This window comes from Colossoma macropomum, unplaced genomic scaffold, assembly GCF_904425465.1.
Source record: "Colossoma macropomum unplaced genomic scaffold, Colossoma_macropomum, whole genome shotgun sequence".
Lineage (NCBI taxonomy): Eukaryota > Metazoa > Chordata > Actinopteri > Characiformes > Serrasalmidae > Colossoma > Colossoma macropomum.
Genome location: NW_023494786.1, coordinates 30,772,040 through 30,789,710, shown reverse-complemented (window position 1 = coordinate 30,789,710; position 17,671 = coordinate 30,772,040). Strand labels below are relative to the sequence as shown.

Below are 17,671 nucleotides of genomic sequence, written 5' to 3'. Positions count from 1 at the left end.
GAAATGGTGCCACCTTGTGGATTAAGACAGAAATGTATATTGCTAATTTGTTAGTGTAACAGTGAGCTACACACACATTAAAAATTCAAAATTATGTAATTTTTGATAATAAAATATTGATACTTAACACCCATATAGCTTAATGTGACAATAGTTTGGGTTTTAAAACTGGTATTTTGTTTTGTTTTTTTGTGTTTAACCCCATTCCATCCCTAGCAACCAATAGCAACAATATAACAGGATGCTGCTTACTTTAACCTCTTATGCTTGTGGGTATATTTTGGTTTGTCCATCAGATCGTAAGGCAAATTATTCAGTAACTGCATGAAATAAATGTAATTTTTTATTTTATTTATTTATCTGTTTTGTAAAAGCTTCCCTCAAATTAACAGAACGTGTTTTATGATCACACATATTGCTATATGCTTACAATTTACTGCTGAAAGCCAAAAATCTTAGACCCAATAACAATAATTGTTACAGAGCAGATCACTGAAGAGACGCCATCTGTTTATAGTTTACAGCTCAGATTTGTGGAAAAATGGGTCGACTTTCAGTAGAAAAAAAGTGAGTTCAGCTTCTTTTATTATAAGGGTTTAAAATTACATCACTTCACTGGATCACATCATTTGACTGGAGAGAAGACAGTTACAGCTCTCATATGACCCCCACCTTCTGACTGTAGCTTATGAAATATGAAAGTTATGAAGAATAAGACGAAGTGCATTTTGGAACCACCGGTGGTCTCAAGGAGTTAAAGAGGTTAAGCTCCAGGATGCAGAGTTAAGCGTGTTCCCAGTAACTCCTTCAGTGACTAATAAGGCTCTGGTTTACTGCTTCACTTGTATGAGAAATGAGAAATGTGCCAACATACTGAAATATGCCGGTACACACTGTGCTTTTGTAGGCATGTTGTAAAACAAATCAAGCCTTAAGATCCTGCAGCGTTTTAATCCGACATTAAAACCTGTGGTTTTAATCACACCTTAAACCTCAGAAAGCTCAGATGGGAAAACAGTCTGGCGAGTTTGAATGAACTGAAAATAAATGAATCACTGTGGTAGGACCAGTGGGAGACTTTATAGAAGGATCAGTGTGGGCTCTGTGGTCCGACTCTCACCAGCCAGAGCTCATAAAGATGTTCCGATGTGTTAATATGTGGTTTTCCCATGTTATAAAGCAGGTGAGAAAAGACTCCGGCTGTGTTGTTAGTTTGAGTAGACGAGGCAGGACAGTGGGACTGCATCAGGGCTGGAGATGCGCATTTCAGCACATTTTAATATTTGAAATCTAACGGTTTAACTAATATTTGAGTAAAACAGCCGGACGCTGAAACATTTTACAAGAAACTCTTCTAGTTTTGAAGAAAAGTTTTCTGGCGGAGATGGGAGGAAAGAGGCTATAGCTAAAGCTTAAAGCAGAGCGAAGTAAATCTGCGCTCTCGTTTATATTTTTAGCCCATACTAGGATATTAACACACACTGAGACATACTGGACATAAATGTTGTGGCTCCTAAGGTGATTTGACTTTGTTGAAGGGACAAAATGGCTCTTCTGATCATTTGTGTTGTGACTCCTGATCTAACCTGGCTTTAATGCAGAGGGAGCCGGTCGGATTTCTCGCTCCTCCAGTAGTGTTTTTGTTATGTGACGCCACAGACGTGTGTGTGTGTGTGTGTGTGTGTGTGTGTGTGTATATATATATATATATATATATATATATATATATATATATATATATAATTTCACTATTTGCACTGTTTCAGAAAATTATTGCACCACATTCAGAAATGTGTTTTTTTTTGAACAACCAGGAATGCTTACAGAGTTTGTGAGTTTTGCTAAGTCAGTCTAAAGACAACTTGAAATCAAAACTTTTTTTTTCTTTTCTTGTTTTCCTGTAAACTCACATCAGAATGTAATGATTTTTGCCCTGCTGACTTCTGATTTTTGGGTATGTCACTGTGCACCAGCAGGTAGAAAAAAATAGTTATTAATATTAAAAAAAAGTTCACAATTCACCTCTCTCTTCCACCACCCCACCTATCATAAACAAAAGAAAAGAAATTTGACTATCGAGAACCACCACGTGTGTGTGTGTGTGTATGTATGTGTAATATATATATATATATATATATATATATATATATATATATATATATATATATATATATATATATATATATATATATATGTAGTAAAGCCCCATTTAACTGAAGCTATTGTAGGCTGTTTAATTTGTGAATGTATATGTATATTTTTTTTTACTTAATATCTGTGTCAGTGGTGTTGTGAATTTCCTTCAGGCCCTGGTGTGTATGTAAGAGCTCTTGTGAAGCTGTATGATTGTGTCGTTGTCCAGGTTGCTGCAGAGCGCGAGGCTGAAGTGAAGAACCTGCAGGAGCAGTTGGCTCAGGTTCAGCCCGAGCTGACCCGCCTCCGCTCTGAGCTGCAGGAAAAAAGCGCTCAGGAGGAGCAGCTCAGGCAGCAGATCACTGACAAAGAGGAGAAGACCAAGAAAGCCTTCATGGGAGCCAAGCAGAAGATCAGCCAGCTCAACAGTAACTCACCTTTACTCATATAGCACCTTTTTGTGCTTCAGAAGTTTACATTAGGGATTCATAATGATTTAGGAATCATATCGCTAGGTATTAAAAATATATAAGTACACTGTACGGCCACTGTTGGGACCAAGGGCTACCCCCTTCAACCCCAGTCCTCCAACACAATATTATGAATAAAAAAGAAATCTTTTAATACCTGCTAAACACTCTAAGTCTAAGTTCTCAAAAGATGTCAAAAAGGAAAGAGTCTTCAGACGCTGAGTTTGTGGAAGAGGGAAAAAGGCTTTTCTTTATTCCAGCATTAAGTGGCACGGGGTCTCGAGAGACCCAACTGCGCAAACAGTGTTCCAAACATCAGTTTATATATCATTTATCTGGGGTAATTTGATATCCCCCCACCTTACTTCTCAAACTTTGATATTAGCTTATTCTCATTCTGGATCAGTCTGGCCATCACATGTTGAGCTCACTCCACCAGTCTGCTTTACCTTTCAGGGTCAACTTGCCCCTCTCTTCACCGGGTCAGTAGGTACACACAGGCCTGTCTATGAACACTGGCATTGGAATGTGTCACATTGAAGTGCTCAGTGACTTTAAACGTGGCACTGTCATAGGATGCCTCAGTTACCAGTCAGTTCATGAAATTTCTGTCTTGCTAGATCTTCCCCAGTCAACTGTAAGTGCTATTATTGTGAAATGGAAGCATCTAGGCACAACAACAGCTCAGCCACAAAGCGGTAGATAGCTCAAACTCACAGAGCGGGGCCGGCGAGTGCTGAACTGCGTAGCACATTAAAACGTCCGATTTGCTAAGTTCTAACTGCCTCTGGAAGCAACATCCACACAAGAACTGCGTCAGGAGCTTCATTAAATGGGTTTCCAGGCTGAGCAGCTTCACAGAAGCCAAAGATCACTATGCACAGTGCCAAGTGTCTGCTTAAGTGAAGCTTGTCGCCACTGGACTCTGGAGCCGTGGAAAAGTTCTCCAGAGAGATGAATCGTGCTTCACTATCTGGCAGTCTGATGGATGAGTCTGGGTTTGGTGGATGCCAGAAGAACACTACCTACCAGAATGCAGAGTGCCAACAGTAAAGTTTGGTGGAGGAGGGATGATGAGCTGGGGCTGTTTTTCAGGGTTTGGGCTCCTTAGTTCCAGTGAAGGGTGATGTTAATGCCACAGCAGACAAAGGTATTTTAGACAATTATATACTTCTGACTTGGGGGGGCAGCAGTTTGGGGAAGACCCTTTCCTGTTCAAGCATGACTGAGACCCACAGAACCTTTATTTCTAACAGTGTACTGTACCTGTTAGCTACAGTAGCAAAACAAAGGAAGTAAACTTGCCAAACATGGCTTGACTTATCAACTCAACAATATTGAGGGATAAGAGACAAATTTAGTAAATTTTGAATTTTGCCATCAGTTAAATCGTACCTGACTCAGCGTTTGAGTCTGAGGTGTGAGACTCTGTTATTGTTTAACTGTGTTTGGTGTAAATTGTACCTCTATATGATATGTAGATGCGAAGGAGCAGCTGGCTAAAGAAAATGAGGAGCTGAAGCAGCAGCGGGAGGAGCTGGAAGTGAGGATGAGTGCGCTGAAGTCTCAGTATGAAGGGCGGCTGAGCCGGCAGGAGCGAGAGCTCAGGGAGCTGAGGGAGCAGCAGGAGAGACACGGAGAACAGAGAGACGAACCGGCGGAGCAGGGAACCAGCAAGGTACCGCACGTACTGCAGACCAGGACAATGCTAGATACCACAGATATCACTAGCAAATTTTTATACATCATAATGCAGCTCAAAACATTTAAGGGAATAATATGAACAATATTAATAAGCTTAAAGATATTTAGTATGTTAAAAGAAGAAAAGCAAAGATAAAAGGACAATCTATAAAACCACAGAATAAAATAAACGGATCTAAGACGTTCGTTTGTTCCAGAGCAGGACCGTAAGGACAAAGCAGTTTCACCTAGTTTAAAGTCCAGGAGATGCATATGTGGTTTGCCAGGTGTATTTGTTGACTGGGGATGTTCATTCCTGTTCTCTTTTGCAGACTCAGGAGCAGCAGAGACCCTCTGAAAGCAGACAGATCACTCTGAAGCCCACCCCTGCTGCTGACAGGGGAAGGTACAAACTCACAGACTTTAGATTTTAGATTACAATGAGCTCCGAAAGTGTTTGGACAGTTGCTTTGGCTGACTTTATTTTCTATCCACATATTTTTACTCAGATTATGACACTGAATTACTTAATGGAAACTGCAATTATAAAAGAAAATCACCACATTTCACGTGTTTGTCGCTCAAGTTGGATGTATATTTTATAAATAAAACACAATGCGATGACTTATAGTGGAAATATATTGGCTGAATAATAGTGAAAAATAAGTTCATATGACTGCTCATATGTGTTATCAGACAGTAAACAGATATGAGGTGACTGCAGCTGATTTATGGACATTTCCTGAGCTGTTACGTTTCTCAGTTCTGTCTGTGCTCTTACTGTGTAAAATTCGGACATTAAAGGGGACAGTGCACAAGTTTTTGGGTTTATTAAAAGGCTCAGTTCTGTATTCTGTATCAGTACCGCCGAAGCCAGTAATAAAATATGATATTACCATACAACAAATCTTTATTTGTTTATTTTATTTATTTATTTATTTTTCTTATTTATTTGTCAGAGACGTTGCCCCCATATACATACAGTTGTATGCAAATGTTTGGGCGCCCCTCCTCAGATTCCATGTTTTCCTGATTTTCTTTTTTGTGTTTACTTTATTACTGTTTGTTGGCTAAAATAAAACATTTTTTTCATGTATTTTCTTTCACATAGAAAATCATCCAATTATGTCATTTGACCAGGGGCGTTCAAACTTTTGCATATTGCTGTACAAGCAAAATTATGCACACGTAACGGGGCGTATGAGTATCACAAATATACTAGTGTTGTGTAGTCGTGTGATACACTATAATGTAAGATGATTTATTTTTTAATCATATTCAATTTGTCTTCTGTCTCCAGTGCCACGACCACTGAGCCCCCTACAGCAAACATCAAACCCACTCCAGTGGCTGGAGCAGCCAGCAAGCCCACTCCCAGCAGCAAGTCCACCCCCAGAGCCAGCATCCGCCCCATGATCACACCTGCTACTGTTACCACTGCAACACCCACCGCCACGGTCATGCCCACCGCTCAGGCGGAGACGCAGGAGGGTGAGGCAGAGTGATTTCAGTTCACCTGAACTGGTCGAAGAGAAAACCTACTTATTAACTTCCTTTATATGAAACTGTCACTTTAAATCTTCTTTATTTGTTAGAATTATTGTATTTAAAATAACAAAAATTAAGGTATTCCTTTTTAAACCTCCTCTATTGAAGAAAAAAAAATATTTATTTATTTATTTAATTATTTATTTATCTTCCATTTTGTCACAGTTTTTAACACAGTTATTCTTTATTCTTATTCTTGTCCCGTCTGCAGCCCTGCAGCCGTCTGAGGCTCCTGTGGAACACGTGACCGTGTTTGGCAGCGGCTCAGTGCGCTCCACTAGTCCAAACGTCCAGAGCACGCAGCCGATCCTGAACGTCCAGCAGAGCCAGGCCACTGCCTTCGTCCAGCCCACTCAGCAGCAGACCAGTCAGGAGCCCGCGGCAGTGCCCATGATAGAGGCGGTGCACAGCTCTCAGATGGAGAGACCGTCCACCTCCACTGCTGTCTTTGGTGCAGGTGTGTTTATTTTCATAATATGCAAAAAGTCTATGTTATGAACACTGCTCATAAGAAATACCTTTAAAAAATGAACAATATTGTTTGGTTTACAATTATACGTACCAAATTCATCAAACCATGTCTTTATGGAGCTCGCATTGTGCACAGGGGCTCAGTCACGCTGGAACAGAAAAGGGTCTTCACCAAACTGTAGCCTCAAAATTAGAAGCATATAATTGACTATTGATGTCACCCTTACTGGAACTAAGGGGCCCAAACCCCGAAGAACAGCCCCAGATCATTATCGTCCTCCACTCAACAAACCAAGCGCATTCTCTACAGAGCTTTACACACTTTAATATGACATTTTCCTGCTAATTATTGTGCACAATTTTCTGCAATAATTCCATTTTCTGCTGATTATTGTTCACGTGGTTAATTTGCCGAGTTTAACAAACCGGAAAAGAAATAAAACCTAACCTATAAAATGTACATAAATGTTACACAAGCCTCTTTACCTTTTTATGTTCAATTCAACAAATAAACAGTAATTGTGCAGCAGTGTGTTCTCTGCAGAGGATGTGTTAACTTATCACTTAGAAAATCAACAAAACGGCGTTTGAGCAAGGAATGCGCAGAAATTTGCATGTGACTATCTGTACATATAACCGGTGTGTGAGTGAGTGGGAGTGAATAGGGGTGGACGATGCTGCTTAAATGTAACATCACGAAACAGTTTCTTAGTACACAATCACATACGGCTGAACGATTTTGGCAAAATATCTAATTGCGATTTTTTTTTGTCCAATATTGCGATGATGGTTTAAGTTGTGATTGTTTTCTATAAATTGATTTATGGGCCTTTTCTTGGCTGAGAAGACCAGCGTACACTTTTTCTGGCTTGAGGCTTGAGCGCTTAGCGCAGTGCACCAGCCTGCTGGTTATTTGTGGTTTTAATGTCACAACACATGGATTTTTGGTTGCTTCTGATTAGTCGAATTCATCTAAAATGCTTCACAAGCTACATGTTATTAGATTAAATTTACCTATCAACAGTATTGATCATGGACCATGATGAAAATTGCACTCAATTTGTGATTTTGATTTAAAAACGATGAATCTTTCAGCCCTAAAATCGCAACACAATCCCAATCTGTGTCACAACGTTCAGATTCTAAAGCTATAGAGAATAACTGTCGTCATCTGGCTTGTGCACGTTAGTGTCGGCGAGTGCCGGCTCATCTCTGCAGAAGCGCATTCGAGAAGAGGAGCTGGAGAGTTCCGCTGAGGTGACGGACAGCACACAGGACGACCTGACCGAACCGCTGCCCAAGAAGATCCGCTTCGTCCAGAGAACCGGAGTGGAGGTGAGCTTTATCTGAAACACGGTGTTTCAGCCTGACAGTAATGTGATAGTTGCTGTGTGCAGACTGTGTGTTTGTTCATTCTCTCTCATTCCTTCAGAATAATTGGGGCTGTATAATTGGTCAGACTCTGTCTTTTAAGAAGCTTTAAGAAACCCTTCTCTTTGCAGGAGGATGTTGGTGCTGAGGAGAGTAATGATGCAGAAGCTGAAGCTCCTGGAGATGCACTGGAAGCTCCAGACGCTAGTGAGGTACGCAGCAATACATTTTATACAGCAGTTGGTTCTGACCATGAAAATTATTGAAAAGCACTGTGTGTTATCTGATAATAGGACTCAACCAAGTGTCAAAATCGAACACTCAACAAACCATTAATATGATTTTAAAAATGAGAAACAACGATTAAAAGCTCTGTTTGCTTCCTTTGCAAACTTACATTCAAACAGTTCGAGCAGCAGCGGATCAACAGTGAAATTGGCCACGTGGAACTATTTTAGGGTTTAGGGTAGACTTCTACCCCGATTTCAGCCCTGATTTTTGAGTCAGTTGGACTCGACAGCTGGAGAGAGAATCGAGTCGTGTGTGAGGGGCGCAGACTCAGATTTTTTTGCCTCCCGATTGTGTTTCAGACTAGTTGGAGTTTATCAAACGTTTGATTTTTTCCGACCCGACTCTGAGTGTAATCTAGTGTAAATTGGCCAGCGACTCAGTCTGAACAGACTCCTGCAACAGCCAATGAAAACGCGAGAAAGAAGAAAATACAGCAAGCAAACAAAGAAAAATGGCGAAAAGTCTCTCATGTGGAGCGAAGCTTTAAGTTTAAGGCCCGAATCGAGTTTATGTACATTTAAAACTCTTAAAAAATACCAAACTGACCACAGTTTTAAAGCCATGATTCTCACTTAAACATGTTTACCTACTGCTTTTTTTACTGTCTCAGCGCAAGCGGCAGAGAAAACAGCAGCAGCTCCACTTTCGTTTATTTGGGTCTCCTGGTAACAGGAGAATGCGCGAGTTCTCGCGAGTTCAGTGAGCTCAGTTCAGTTCAGCAACAGCTTAAAAGTTGAGTAGGGTGTGATCCCCAATCGTTCAGTGTGGATCCCCAATATTTCAGTCGCCCGAAAAAATCGAAATCCAGTGGGACAGTGAGAGACGCCCAGTCTGTTTATAATCTGTTCACACGCTAAAGGTCGTGTAGTGAACCCGAGGCTTAAGACAGGAGGTTTATAATAATTGTTCACCCTCAATATCAAGAGATACAACTTCTCCACTAGAGGTTTCATAACACCTGAAAACACAACATCCCACTCAATGCACAGAATAAAGCAAAACAACAGAAGCAGAAAGGAAAGCATACCATTCAAAATATAGTGCAAAATATAACCACAAAAAAAACAAAATTAATTGTCATGTACAGCCAACTGTTCTCCGTTGTTGATGTTGAATTTGGTGGCACATACTGTAGATAAATACTGTAATAATTTTAATAAGTGTATTTAATATTTATGTTTAGTACATTTACATGATCATACCTCAGTTATACTAGCTGCCACATTAATACTGAACCACTGATGTGCCTGTAAACATAATTGTTACTTGTTTGTTCTTTACTTTTACTTTTTCCTTTGTTTTGCTAAACTGTTGTATAAAGGCAGTTGGACTCATATCATGGATAACATTACAGCTGCGGTGACCAAATCACAGCCGTGATGTTATTTGGATGACAGTCTCCTTCTTGTTTTCCGCTGCTTAAAACTTCAGGCTTTGAAAATGACCATGTTTTTCTGGTGCAGCACTGAGTTTCTGTGTTTTCTTACAGGAGAGCTTCCCTGTAGTGGGTGAAGTCGTAGAGGAGTCTCTCTCTCAGTCTGTTCCTGGGGATCAGGTGAGCGAATCCCAGCAGCCCTCAGAGTCTCAGCTCAGCGCACAGGACTCATCTGACGAACAACGGCACGACGTCATCGTCATAGAGACGGACACCGACAGTGAGGAAGAAGAGGAGGCCGAAGAGGAGACCGGACAGGTCAGAACACAATTAAGAAGAAGAGTTGAAGCTCTTAAAACTCAAAGTCTCATAACTACTTATAGTGATGTACATTTATGTGATTTAATTATGATTTTTTAATTAGGTACATCATGAAACCTCACATTTCGCTACGACTCGGTTCAGTTAGAGGAAAAATTGCTGGCTGTATATTTGTGACTGTAGGAACTGAACTTAAACAGTGGTGGATTAAATATCCATATATCGCTGTTGTCTGAACAAGACCCTGTATCTCCATTTTTGTCGGTTTTTGGTTTTTGGCCTAATTTAAAAATGCCCGTTGTCCTTCACATTTGTGTAAAAATTTCATGATGAATGGACCAAAAGAAACGGCCCATAATTACTTGGAAAAAATTCTGGTTCCTTTGACTTACATTGAAAGTAAAGTGTGTTTTTTCCTTCTCCTGTAAAGTTACCATTTTGGAGATACGAGGTTTTTATTCCGACAGCAGCTGTGTGTGTGTGTGTGTGTGTGTGTGTCTCGTATCTCCATGTGTCTTGTATCTCCATTTTTTTTGTTGTTTTTCTTTCTTTTTTATTTCTTTTGCTGACTTCCCTTTATATTGAGTCAAAATTTTATGATGAATGAACTGATAGAAAGGTCCAAAGTGACTTAGAGTAAAATCTTGTTACATCATCTCTGTAATGATATGAAAGTAGTACAAGAAAACAGTATTTTGTTTTGACCAAAATTGACCAGATGCTCTATTAAATAATATTATAATTGATTGGTTCCAAAATGTTTGCAGTTCACCGTATTGGTAAAATGTGGCCTGTGCAAAAGTCACATTTTATATTTCTTGATTCATCAACAAAATGTCTTTTGACCAGGCGCACCCAAACTTCTGCACACGACTAAGTCATGGAAATTGTCTTTGAAAATGTGTTTCCTAAAAAGGTCGGCAACCCTGAGAATCAGCAGAGACAAAACGCTGGTGTGTGACGTCTAAATCGAAACATCAGCGTCCTAATTTTAAACGCACATCTTTCTGTTTATCCTCTTCTTCTTTCTGCAGTACGGGGAGGAAGAAGATGAGGATGATGAGGATGGAGATGGCGCAATGGCAGAAGGAGAGGAGAGTAACGAAGGGAGCGGAGACGCCAATGAGCCGTTTGAGGGAGACGACACTGAGGTGCCTGCAGCTCTTTGCTCTGAGTTTATGATGCTCCTTGTTTTTGTTGTGTTTTAATGTCATTTTTATTTCTGTGTTTTTCATTTTTAGTGGAATTTATTTCAGTTTTATTCAGTTTTCAGTGTTTTGTTTATAATAAATATTGCATTTTCACTCTTTATGTAAAAACAAACCACGTCACTGTTTAATTTTTAATACGATTTAAATAGTATTTCAGTTATTTTTAATGCACTGATTTCATGATTTTTGTTTTCCGCTCATACAGTAGATTAGATAAGTACTAGTTTTCTCTAATCATACTGAGTCTCTTGTTTTGGTGGTGCTGTATCACAGGCGGCAGAGGCCACTGACCCGGGCACTGAGAACGAGGAGAGTCAGGGAGCGTCAGACTCCATCCAGAAACAAGCAGATTCACAGAGCAGTGGTAAAGACACATGCATGCATACATACGTGTCGCTGCTTCTAGAACAAGCAGAAGATTTCTACAGGTTGCTTTCTTTCAGAGCTTTAGAAACATTAGTTAAGATAATCAACAGACCTTGAAAAAAACTTCAGGAAATACTGTAGTTTTTGATCATGTTTCCAATGGAGAAAAGAGTTATGTACCAAAAATCATCGCAACTTCTTAACGTGCACAGTCTGTACTCTTCTCGACCCCTTCTAACTCGCATGCAACAGAACCACCGCCGTCCTCTAATGCACCTCCTTCAAACCCACAACAGTAACAGTCTTAAGAACTGGGGAGACAGAACGAGCCACAGTAGCATGTGGGGTTTATAATGGCAGAGTCTAGCAACACGTTTACATTTTCAGAGTTGATTCTGAACTGACGGTAAACCTCGAAGAAGTGTTCACTCAGTTATTACAGACGGCGTGCCTCGGGTTTTCTGTTTCCACGGAAACGTATCACAAAGCCTTGCATCTCAATCTTTAATATTTATTTATTTATTTATTTATTTATTTTACATAACTTAAAATTCTAGCTCCCACTTAGCTTCTGTCAAAATTTCTTGATCAGCAGACCAATAGAAACAGTCCAAAAGACTTACAACAAAATCTTGTAACATAAACTTGCGTTAAAAGTTAAGAACCTTTTGTTTTTCCTCTGTAAAGGAGATTCAAGGTGTTGTTCAATATACACATAGAACACTGTATCAAACTCTCAGGCATTTAAAGATGTTGTTTAAAAGCCATTTATGTGGGACGAAAGTGTGTTTGTGTTTGTAAAAACACTATAACGTTGAAATAAATGCAAATAAACATAATAATAACATAAACAATACAGTGAAAAAGTTCACATACTTTTCGCTGCACATGAAGGTCTGTTAATGACCTTCGAAAGTTCTGAAAGAACATGACGGTAGAGATCTTCTGTTTCGGTCATCATGCATTTTAACATGTCCTGAAAGTGCTACCACGGCTAACGCTGAATGTTAGGACCACGCTGTATGACCCCCATTAGCCTTCGTTCTTCACTGACAGAGTTAGCATTGCTGTCTGAGCTCCTCCTTTAATGACCCCCTGTGTAGGTGAAGCCAGCGTTAGCACCGTGGAGCCGAGTCCTGCGGCTGAGCCTGTGAGGGAGCTGCAGGTGACCCCCAGCACAGCCAGCACCTCCAGCACTACGTCCTCCAGCCTCGGCCCACGCCTGCCGCAGTCCCCCCGCAGACTGCACCACACGCCCCCACCCCGCCTCAACATACACCCCATCCCTGAGCTCGGACCACCGCTCGTGCAGGTAAACCCACTCTACACCAGCCAGCAATGCTGCACATGACCAGTTTAGTTAAAAGAGCACAGTTCACAGTATCTCATACTGCAGATGTTATCGACTTCTCATCTTGAAGAGTTTTTGTTTGTAGTTTCCTAAAAGGATCGTAAGACTAATATATATATATATTATATATATATATATATATATATATATATATATATATATATATATATATATATATATATATATATATGAGGTACAATACAGGACAGCCAATCAGAGCAGAACTCATTTACATATGTATTGTGCCTCGTTTAAAAAGCAGTCCAGGCTGAAGCCTTCCTTATAATTTCAGCAGAAGTTACGTATAACTGCGGCATGGCTAAACTGCTGTATGCTGGACATTTAATGACATCATGAAAACATGACAGCACAAAAACAATTTCAAAACAAGCTGTTTTTGCAGTTCAGTGTTTACATATTACATCAAACCCTTTAATTTTCAAAAAACATACAAAGAGTTTCCACAATATGGACCTATAAATTCATTTCTCCAATAATAAGTCACTGATATTGAACTTATAACAAATCATGTGCGATTTTACATCTCTCACATTCTCCATATCTCACTCTGACACTAATTCTTTCAAAAAATATGAATGTTGATCAAATTTAGACTGCAAATTCTCAACACTACTGTTTGTAGTCACCTCACCATACTTTTTTCTATGTTTATAGATAAGAGTTTCATACAGTGTCAGAACCCACATATGCAAGTCTGTTAGAGATACTAAACACCACCACACGGTTTGAAGCCAATGTGTGATTTAGGTGTGGAGTTAACACCACGCTAATTTGGGGCGTATAAGCTTACATTACTTATTCACTACATTAGCCTTGTAGCTCCAGCGCGAAGCTAAAGAAGCAAGCTTGCAAACTTCAGACACCAAACGTCTTGGCTGATCGGCTGCATGAGGGGGGAAAACTGTTTGTGTTGAACTGATTCCTTTAAACGTTTTTAAAATGCCTCTTTCACAGTCTTTCAGCAGTGTGAAAGACTTCTTTAATGCTTACCATTAAACCATTCATTCACCGTTCATTCACGTCAGCATGTTGACTGACCCAGAAAGAAAACATTTGTTAATTCCACAGAAACTGTAGAATTTTCTGAAGTTGTGAAGCTAAGAAGGAGCTATCATAATTTTTTGTTTCCTCACAGAGGCAGTCAGGCCAGCCTAGACGATCATCGATGAGCCGAGCACCCCAACTTACTCCTGGAATAGGAAGCATGGTAAAAAGACACTTATTCTCCTTCACCTGTTTTCTCTGCATTTATTAAAAAACCCTCAGTAGATCTAAGAAGGTTTTCTCTGCATGTTTTCTTCCTGCAGCAACACTTCTTTGATGATGACGACAGGATGGTTCCCAGCACTCCGACTCTCGTGGTGCCGCACCGCACTGACGGCTTTGCTGAGGCGATTCAGTAAGTAGGAGCTGGATGTGGAACAGGGATTAATGCTGTATTCCCATTTCGGCAATAGGCATAAGATGTTCCACGTACTTCAGTGGAGCACCAACAGAAAACTGGTCCACCATATGCAGCACATGGCTTGCAAGAGTTCGCTAGCGGTGGAATAAATCAAATGTTGATTTTGAGGTCCATAGTTTTATTAGTTAAATTTACCCAATAGCTTGTGCTCTTGTAACGTAGGATAAACCTCAAGGCACTGCAATTTTCTTTACTCTGAAGTCAGAGCGAATGTGAAATAACGTGTTTCGGGTTTTTTACAGTGACATTTATGAGTGAAACACGATACCTGTGACAATCTTTGAGCTTGCTGAACCACCAACTACCATAGCAATGGCCTAGCAACACCTTAGCAACCCCCTGGATACCACAGCAAAAGCCAAGCGACACTGTAGCTGCTACCTGAGAACCCATAGCAATAGCTTAGCAATACCTTAACAACCCAGTTGATACCTTAGCAACAGCCCAGCATCCACCATAGCAACCACCTGGGATAACATGAGCAGCCAGACACCTTACAGTCATCTGGGGTTGCATTGCAGTGGTCTAGCAACACCTCAGCAACCACTTGGGATAACATAGCAACACTTCAGCAACTACTTGGGATTTCATAGTTAATGTTATTTTGCATATATATTATTTTGTATTTTGCCTAAAACAGGTCAGTTTTTATTACAGGTTGGCGTCAAATAAATATTTCAGACTGCCAGCACTCCTTTGATCTTGATCCTTTTTCAGCAGACTAAAAATATGACACGGTCACTACGGCAATATTTACGTGGTTAAAATTCACTGTTGGTGACATACCATTGTTGTTTACACTAATTCTGCGGTGGGGCATAGAACAGATTCGCCCCCCCCACCACAACACTGAATGTCTTTTTTTTGGACTTGAATGGATTACACCTCTTGACTTACTACGTTGTTCTCTCTCAGTTCTCCTCAGGTTGCTGGGGTCCCCCGGTTCCGTTTTGGTCCCCCTGAGGACATGATCCCTCAGACCAGCTCGTCTCACTCCGACCTTGGTCAGCTGGCCTCTCAGGGAGGTGAGTATGCTAACTGCTCTAGAGCCCAGACACTGACTTTGTTATAGCTTAAATAAACAGCCATCAACCCTTAACTTTGTCTCTGTTTTATGGATTTATGTTCTCCACTGTACATTTGGGGTAAAGGGAAATGTTTGCATTACGCTAAATTAAAACAGTTGTTTTCATGCATGTTTCAGGTTTGGGCATGTACGAGAGTCCCCTCTTCCTGGCGGCTCATGATGAAGAGTCTGGAGGCAGGAGTGTCCCCACCACCCCTCTGCAGGTGGCAGCACCAGGTAGCCAATCGCAACACTACTTTTGTTAAATAATTGCTTGGAACTGACCGCTATGTTGGAAATGGTCCCTTCCCTAATTATTATTTTCCAAAGGAGCAATTCATGGATGTTACAGGGAGCATTATTTTAGTCAAACATACTCATATGCAAAAGTCTGACCTCCCCTGGTCAAATTACTTATTGTTTTTCTAAGTGAAAACGCATTCTCTGTAGAGAGCACATTTAAATATGGCATATTTCTGTAAATTTAATGGTGCAGTTTCTACTTATTTCGTTCAACATATACTGTGAAATATGCCATAATACATATATATATATATGTATGTGTGTCTGTGTGTGTGTGTGTGTGTGTGTGTGTGTGTGTGTATCTGTGGATGAAACTCATAGAATCGATTATATTCAACTTTATCTTTGTCTGTAAAGTGACCGTTTTCACGGAGAGCCAGCCCTCTGATGTGTCTGAGCCGGCCTCGCAGTCCGTCCCCATGGTCAGCACCTCCACAGCAGGCCTGACCGTACCGGGTGAGGCTGTTCCTGGAGACGACGGTGACGATGTCTTCATGGCAGAAGCAGAGAGTGAAGGGTGAGGAACCGCAAGGCTTTAGAACTCACTGTAGAGTGTAATATGCAGTATTGTTGTTTTCTTCTTTAATGTTGTAGTGTTATATTGTAGTACTGTAGCATGCTTGCTTCAAAAGCAGCAGTGTAGCAGAGAATGAAAGAATAGCTGCGGGTTAGAGGTATATAAATTACATTGTGCTAGTAGGTGACTACTAACTTCCTTTCATTGTTTCTGATAGGCCTGTTCCTGCTTTGAATGTGTTTTTTTGTGTTTGAGTAGAACCAGTGGAGAGGCGTCGTTGGAGAGCCAGTCTGAACTGGAGTCAGCTCAGCCTTCTGATGACGCCAGCCTGCCTTCCACCAGCCAGGAACCGACCTCCAGCTCTGCTCCAGGTAGACTGTAGGGATGGGTCAGAATATGCAGTTTCGCTTCTCTCTAATGTTATCCGCTCTTTTGGTCAGGGTTTCTTATTTGTTCAGTCCAAAGAAGGAAGAGTAGAAAGACTACAGTGAGTTCCTTTTACCCTGTTCTTCAGTGGTCAGGACCCCCATGGAACTCCAGCAGCACTGCTGTGTCTGATCTACTCAGACCAGCGCAACACACACTAACACACCACCAGTGCTGAGAATGATCCACCACCCAAATAGTACCTGCTCTGTGAGGGTCCACGGGGGTCCTGACCACTGAAGAACAGGGTAAAAGGGGGCTAACAAAGTATGCAGAGAAACAGATGGACTACAGTCTGTAACTGTAGAACTACAAAGTGGAGCTGATAAAATGGACAATGAGCGTAGAAACAAGGAGGTGCTCATAATGTGATGCCTGATTGGTATATAAACGTGGACTACAGTATGTTGCATAGCTACAAATGGTAGTAACAGCCAAGCATGCGATGCAGTTTGGAAAATACCACCATTATTTCATATTTTTCAAAACATTAATTTTTTCATTTTTGTGTGTTTTTGTTCGTTTAAATGCCTTACCATGAATCTTCCTACACCTCCTTTTCAGACACCAGCAGCAGCAGCAGTCAGCAGCCTAGGCCCACAGAGAGGGTCCTAACCCAGACACAGCCCCACCGCAGAGGACTCATCAGGAGAGGTCTTTATCACTCACATGCACACCAGCAGTCTTTTAGCTCAGCCCTCACCTCAGTGAAAGGGTTCAGACCATATCATATATGCACAAAACACACAAGAAGCCTTGATGTGAAAGTTTTTGAGTTTTAATAAACGCAAAGAATGATTGCAGGGAAAAGCATACAGTTTTGAAAAGAAGCATCACTTTGGGTCAGTTATTCAAAATATCTCTGTACTTTAGCCTCAAACTTTGTTACAGGGCAGAAAATCTCTGAGTGTGATGTTTGAATAAAGTTTTTCATTTTGGTGTTTCTGACCAGGTCTCTCTCTCTCTCTCTGTCCTCTCTCTGCAGGGATGGGCTTTCCTCGGGGAGGACGTGGGCGAGGCCTAAACAGAGGCACTCCCTTCTGATCATGTCTCTCACCATTACGGCTGTTTAAATCCTTCTTTCTGCACTCAATCATGGAAGACCACCAGTGTTCTGACTTATGTTTTTATCAGTAATCTGCCCTCGGTGTGTTCTGCCATGCTGATGAATTTATTTTTGCTATTTTTTACTACTTTGTGAATAATGACCCTGAAGCTGTTCAGTGTTTTTGCTAATAAATGGTGACTTGCAGCTGGATGGGTAGCTTGTGCTTGTCTTCAG

The 17,671-nt window shown here is 40.8% G+C and overlaps 1 protein-coding gene across 1 annotated transcript in view; it reads left to right on the top strand.

Moving 5' to 3' along the window:
• The window catches only part of tpra (translocated promoter region a, nuclear basket protein), a 58,126-nt gene extending 40,479 nt beyond the window's left edge, over positions 1 to 17,647 (top strand). The window contains exons 33-51 of the mRNA XM_036565311.1: positions 2,363 to 2,561; positions 4,085 to 4,281; positions 4,619 to 4,692; positions 5,587 to 5,777; positions 6,046 to 6,291; positions 7,495 to 7,640; positions 7,808 to 7,888; positions 9,457 to 9,660; positions 10,698 to 10,814; positions 11,148 to 11,238; positions 12,344 to 12,552; positions 13,748 to 13,819; positions 13,920 to 14,011; positions 14,993 to 15,102; positions 15,282 to 15,380; positions 15,804 to 15,963; positions 16,222 to 16,334; positions 16,954 to 17,043; positions 17,375 to 17,647. Coding sequence (XP_036421204.1) covers positions 2,363 to 2,561; positions 4,085 to 4,281; positions 4,619 to 4,692; positions 5,587 to 5,777; positions 6,046 to 6,291; positions 7,495 to 7,640; positions 7,808 to 7,888; positions 9,457 to 9,660; positions 10,698 to 10,814; positions 11,148 to 11,238; positions 12,344 to 12,552; positions 13,748 to 13,819; positions 13,920 to 14,011; positions 14,993 to 15,102; positions 15,282 to 15,380; positions 15,804 to 15,963; positions 16,222 to 16,334; positions 16,954 to 17,043; positions 17,375 to 17,433 — 2,550 coding nt within the window. The 3' untranslated portion in view covers positions 17,434 to 17,647. The remainder of the gene's footprint in view (positions 1 to 2,362; positions 2,562 to 4,084; positions 4,282 to 4,618; positions 4,693 to 5,586; positions 5,778 to 6,045; positions 6,292 to 7,494; positions 7,641 to 7,807; positions 7,889 to 9,456; positions 9,661 to 10,697; positions 10,815 to 11,147; positions 11,239 to 12,343; positions 12,553 to 13,747; positions 13,820 to 13,919; positions 14,012 to 14,992; positions 15,103 to 15,281; positions 15,381 to 15,803; positions 15,964 to 16,221; positions 16,335 to 16,953; positions 17,044 to 17,374) is intronic.
• Positions 17,648 to 17,671: the final 24 nt, after the last annotated feature.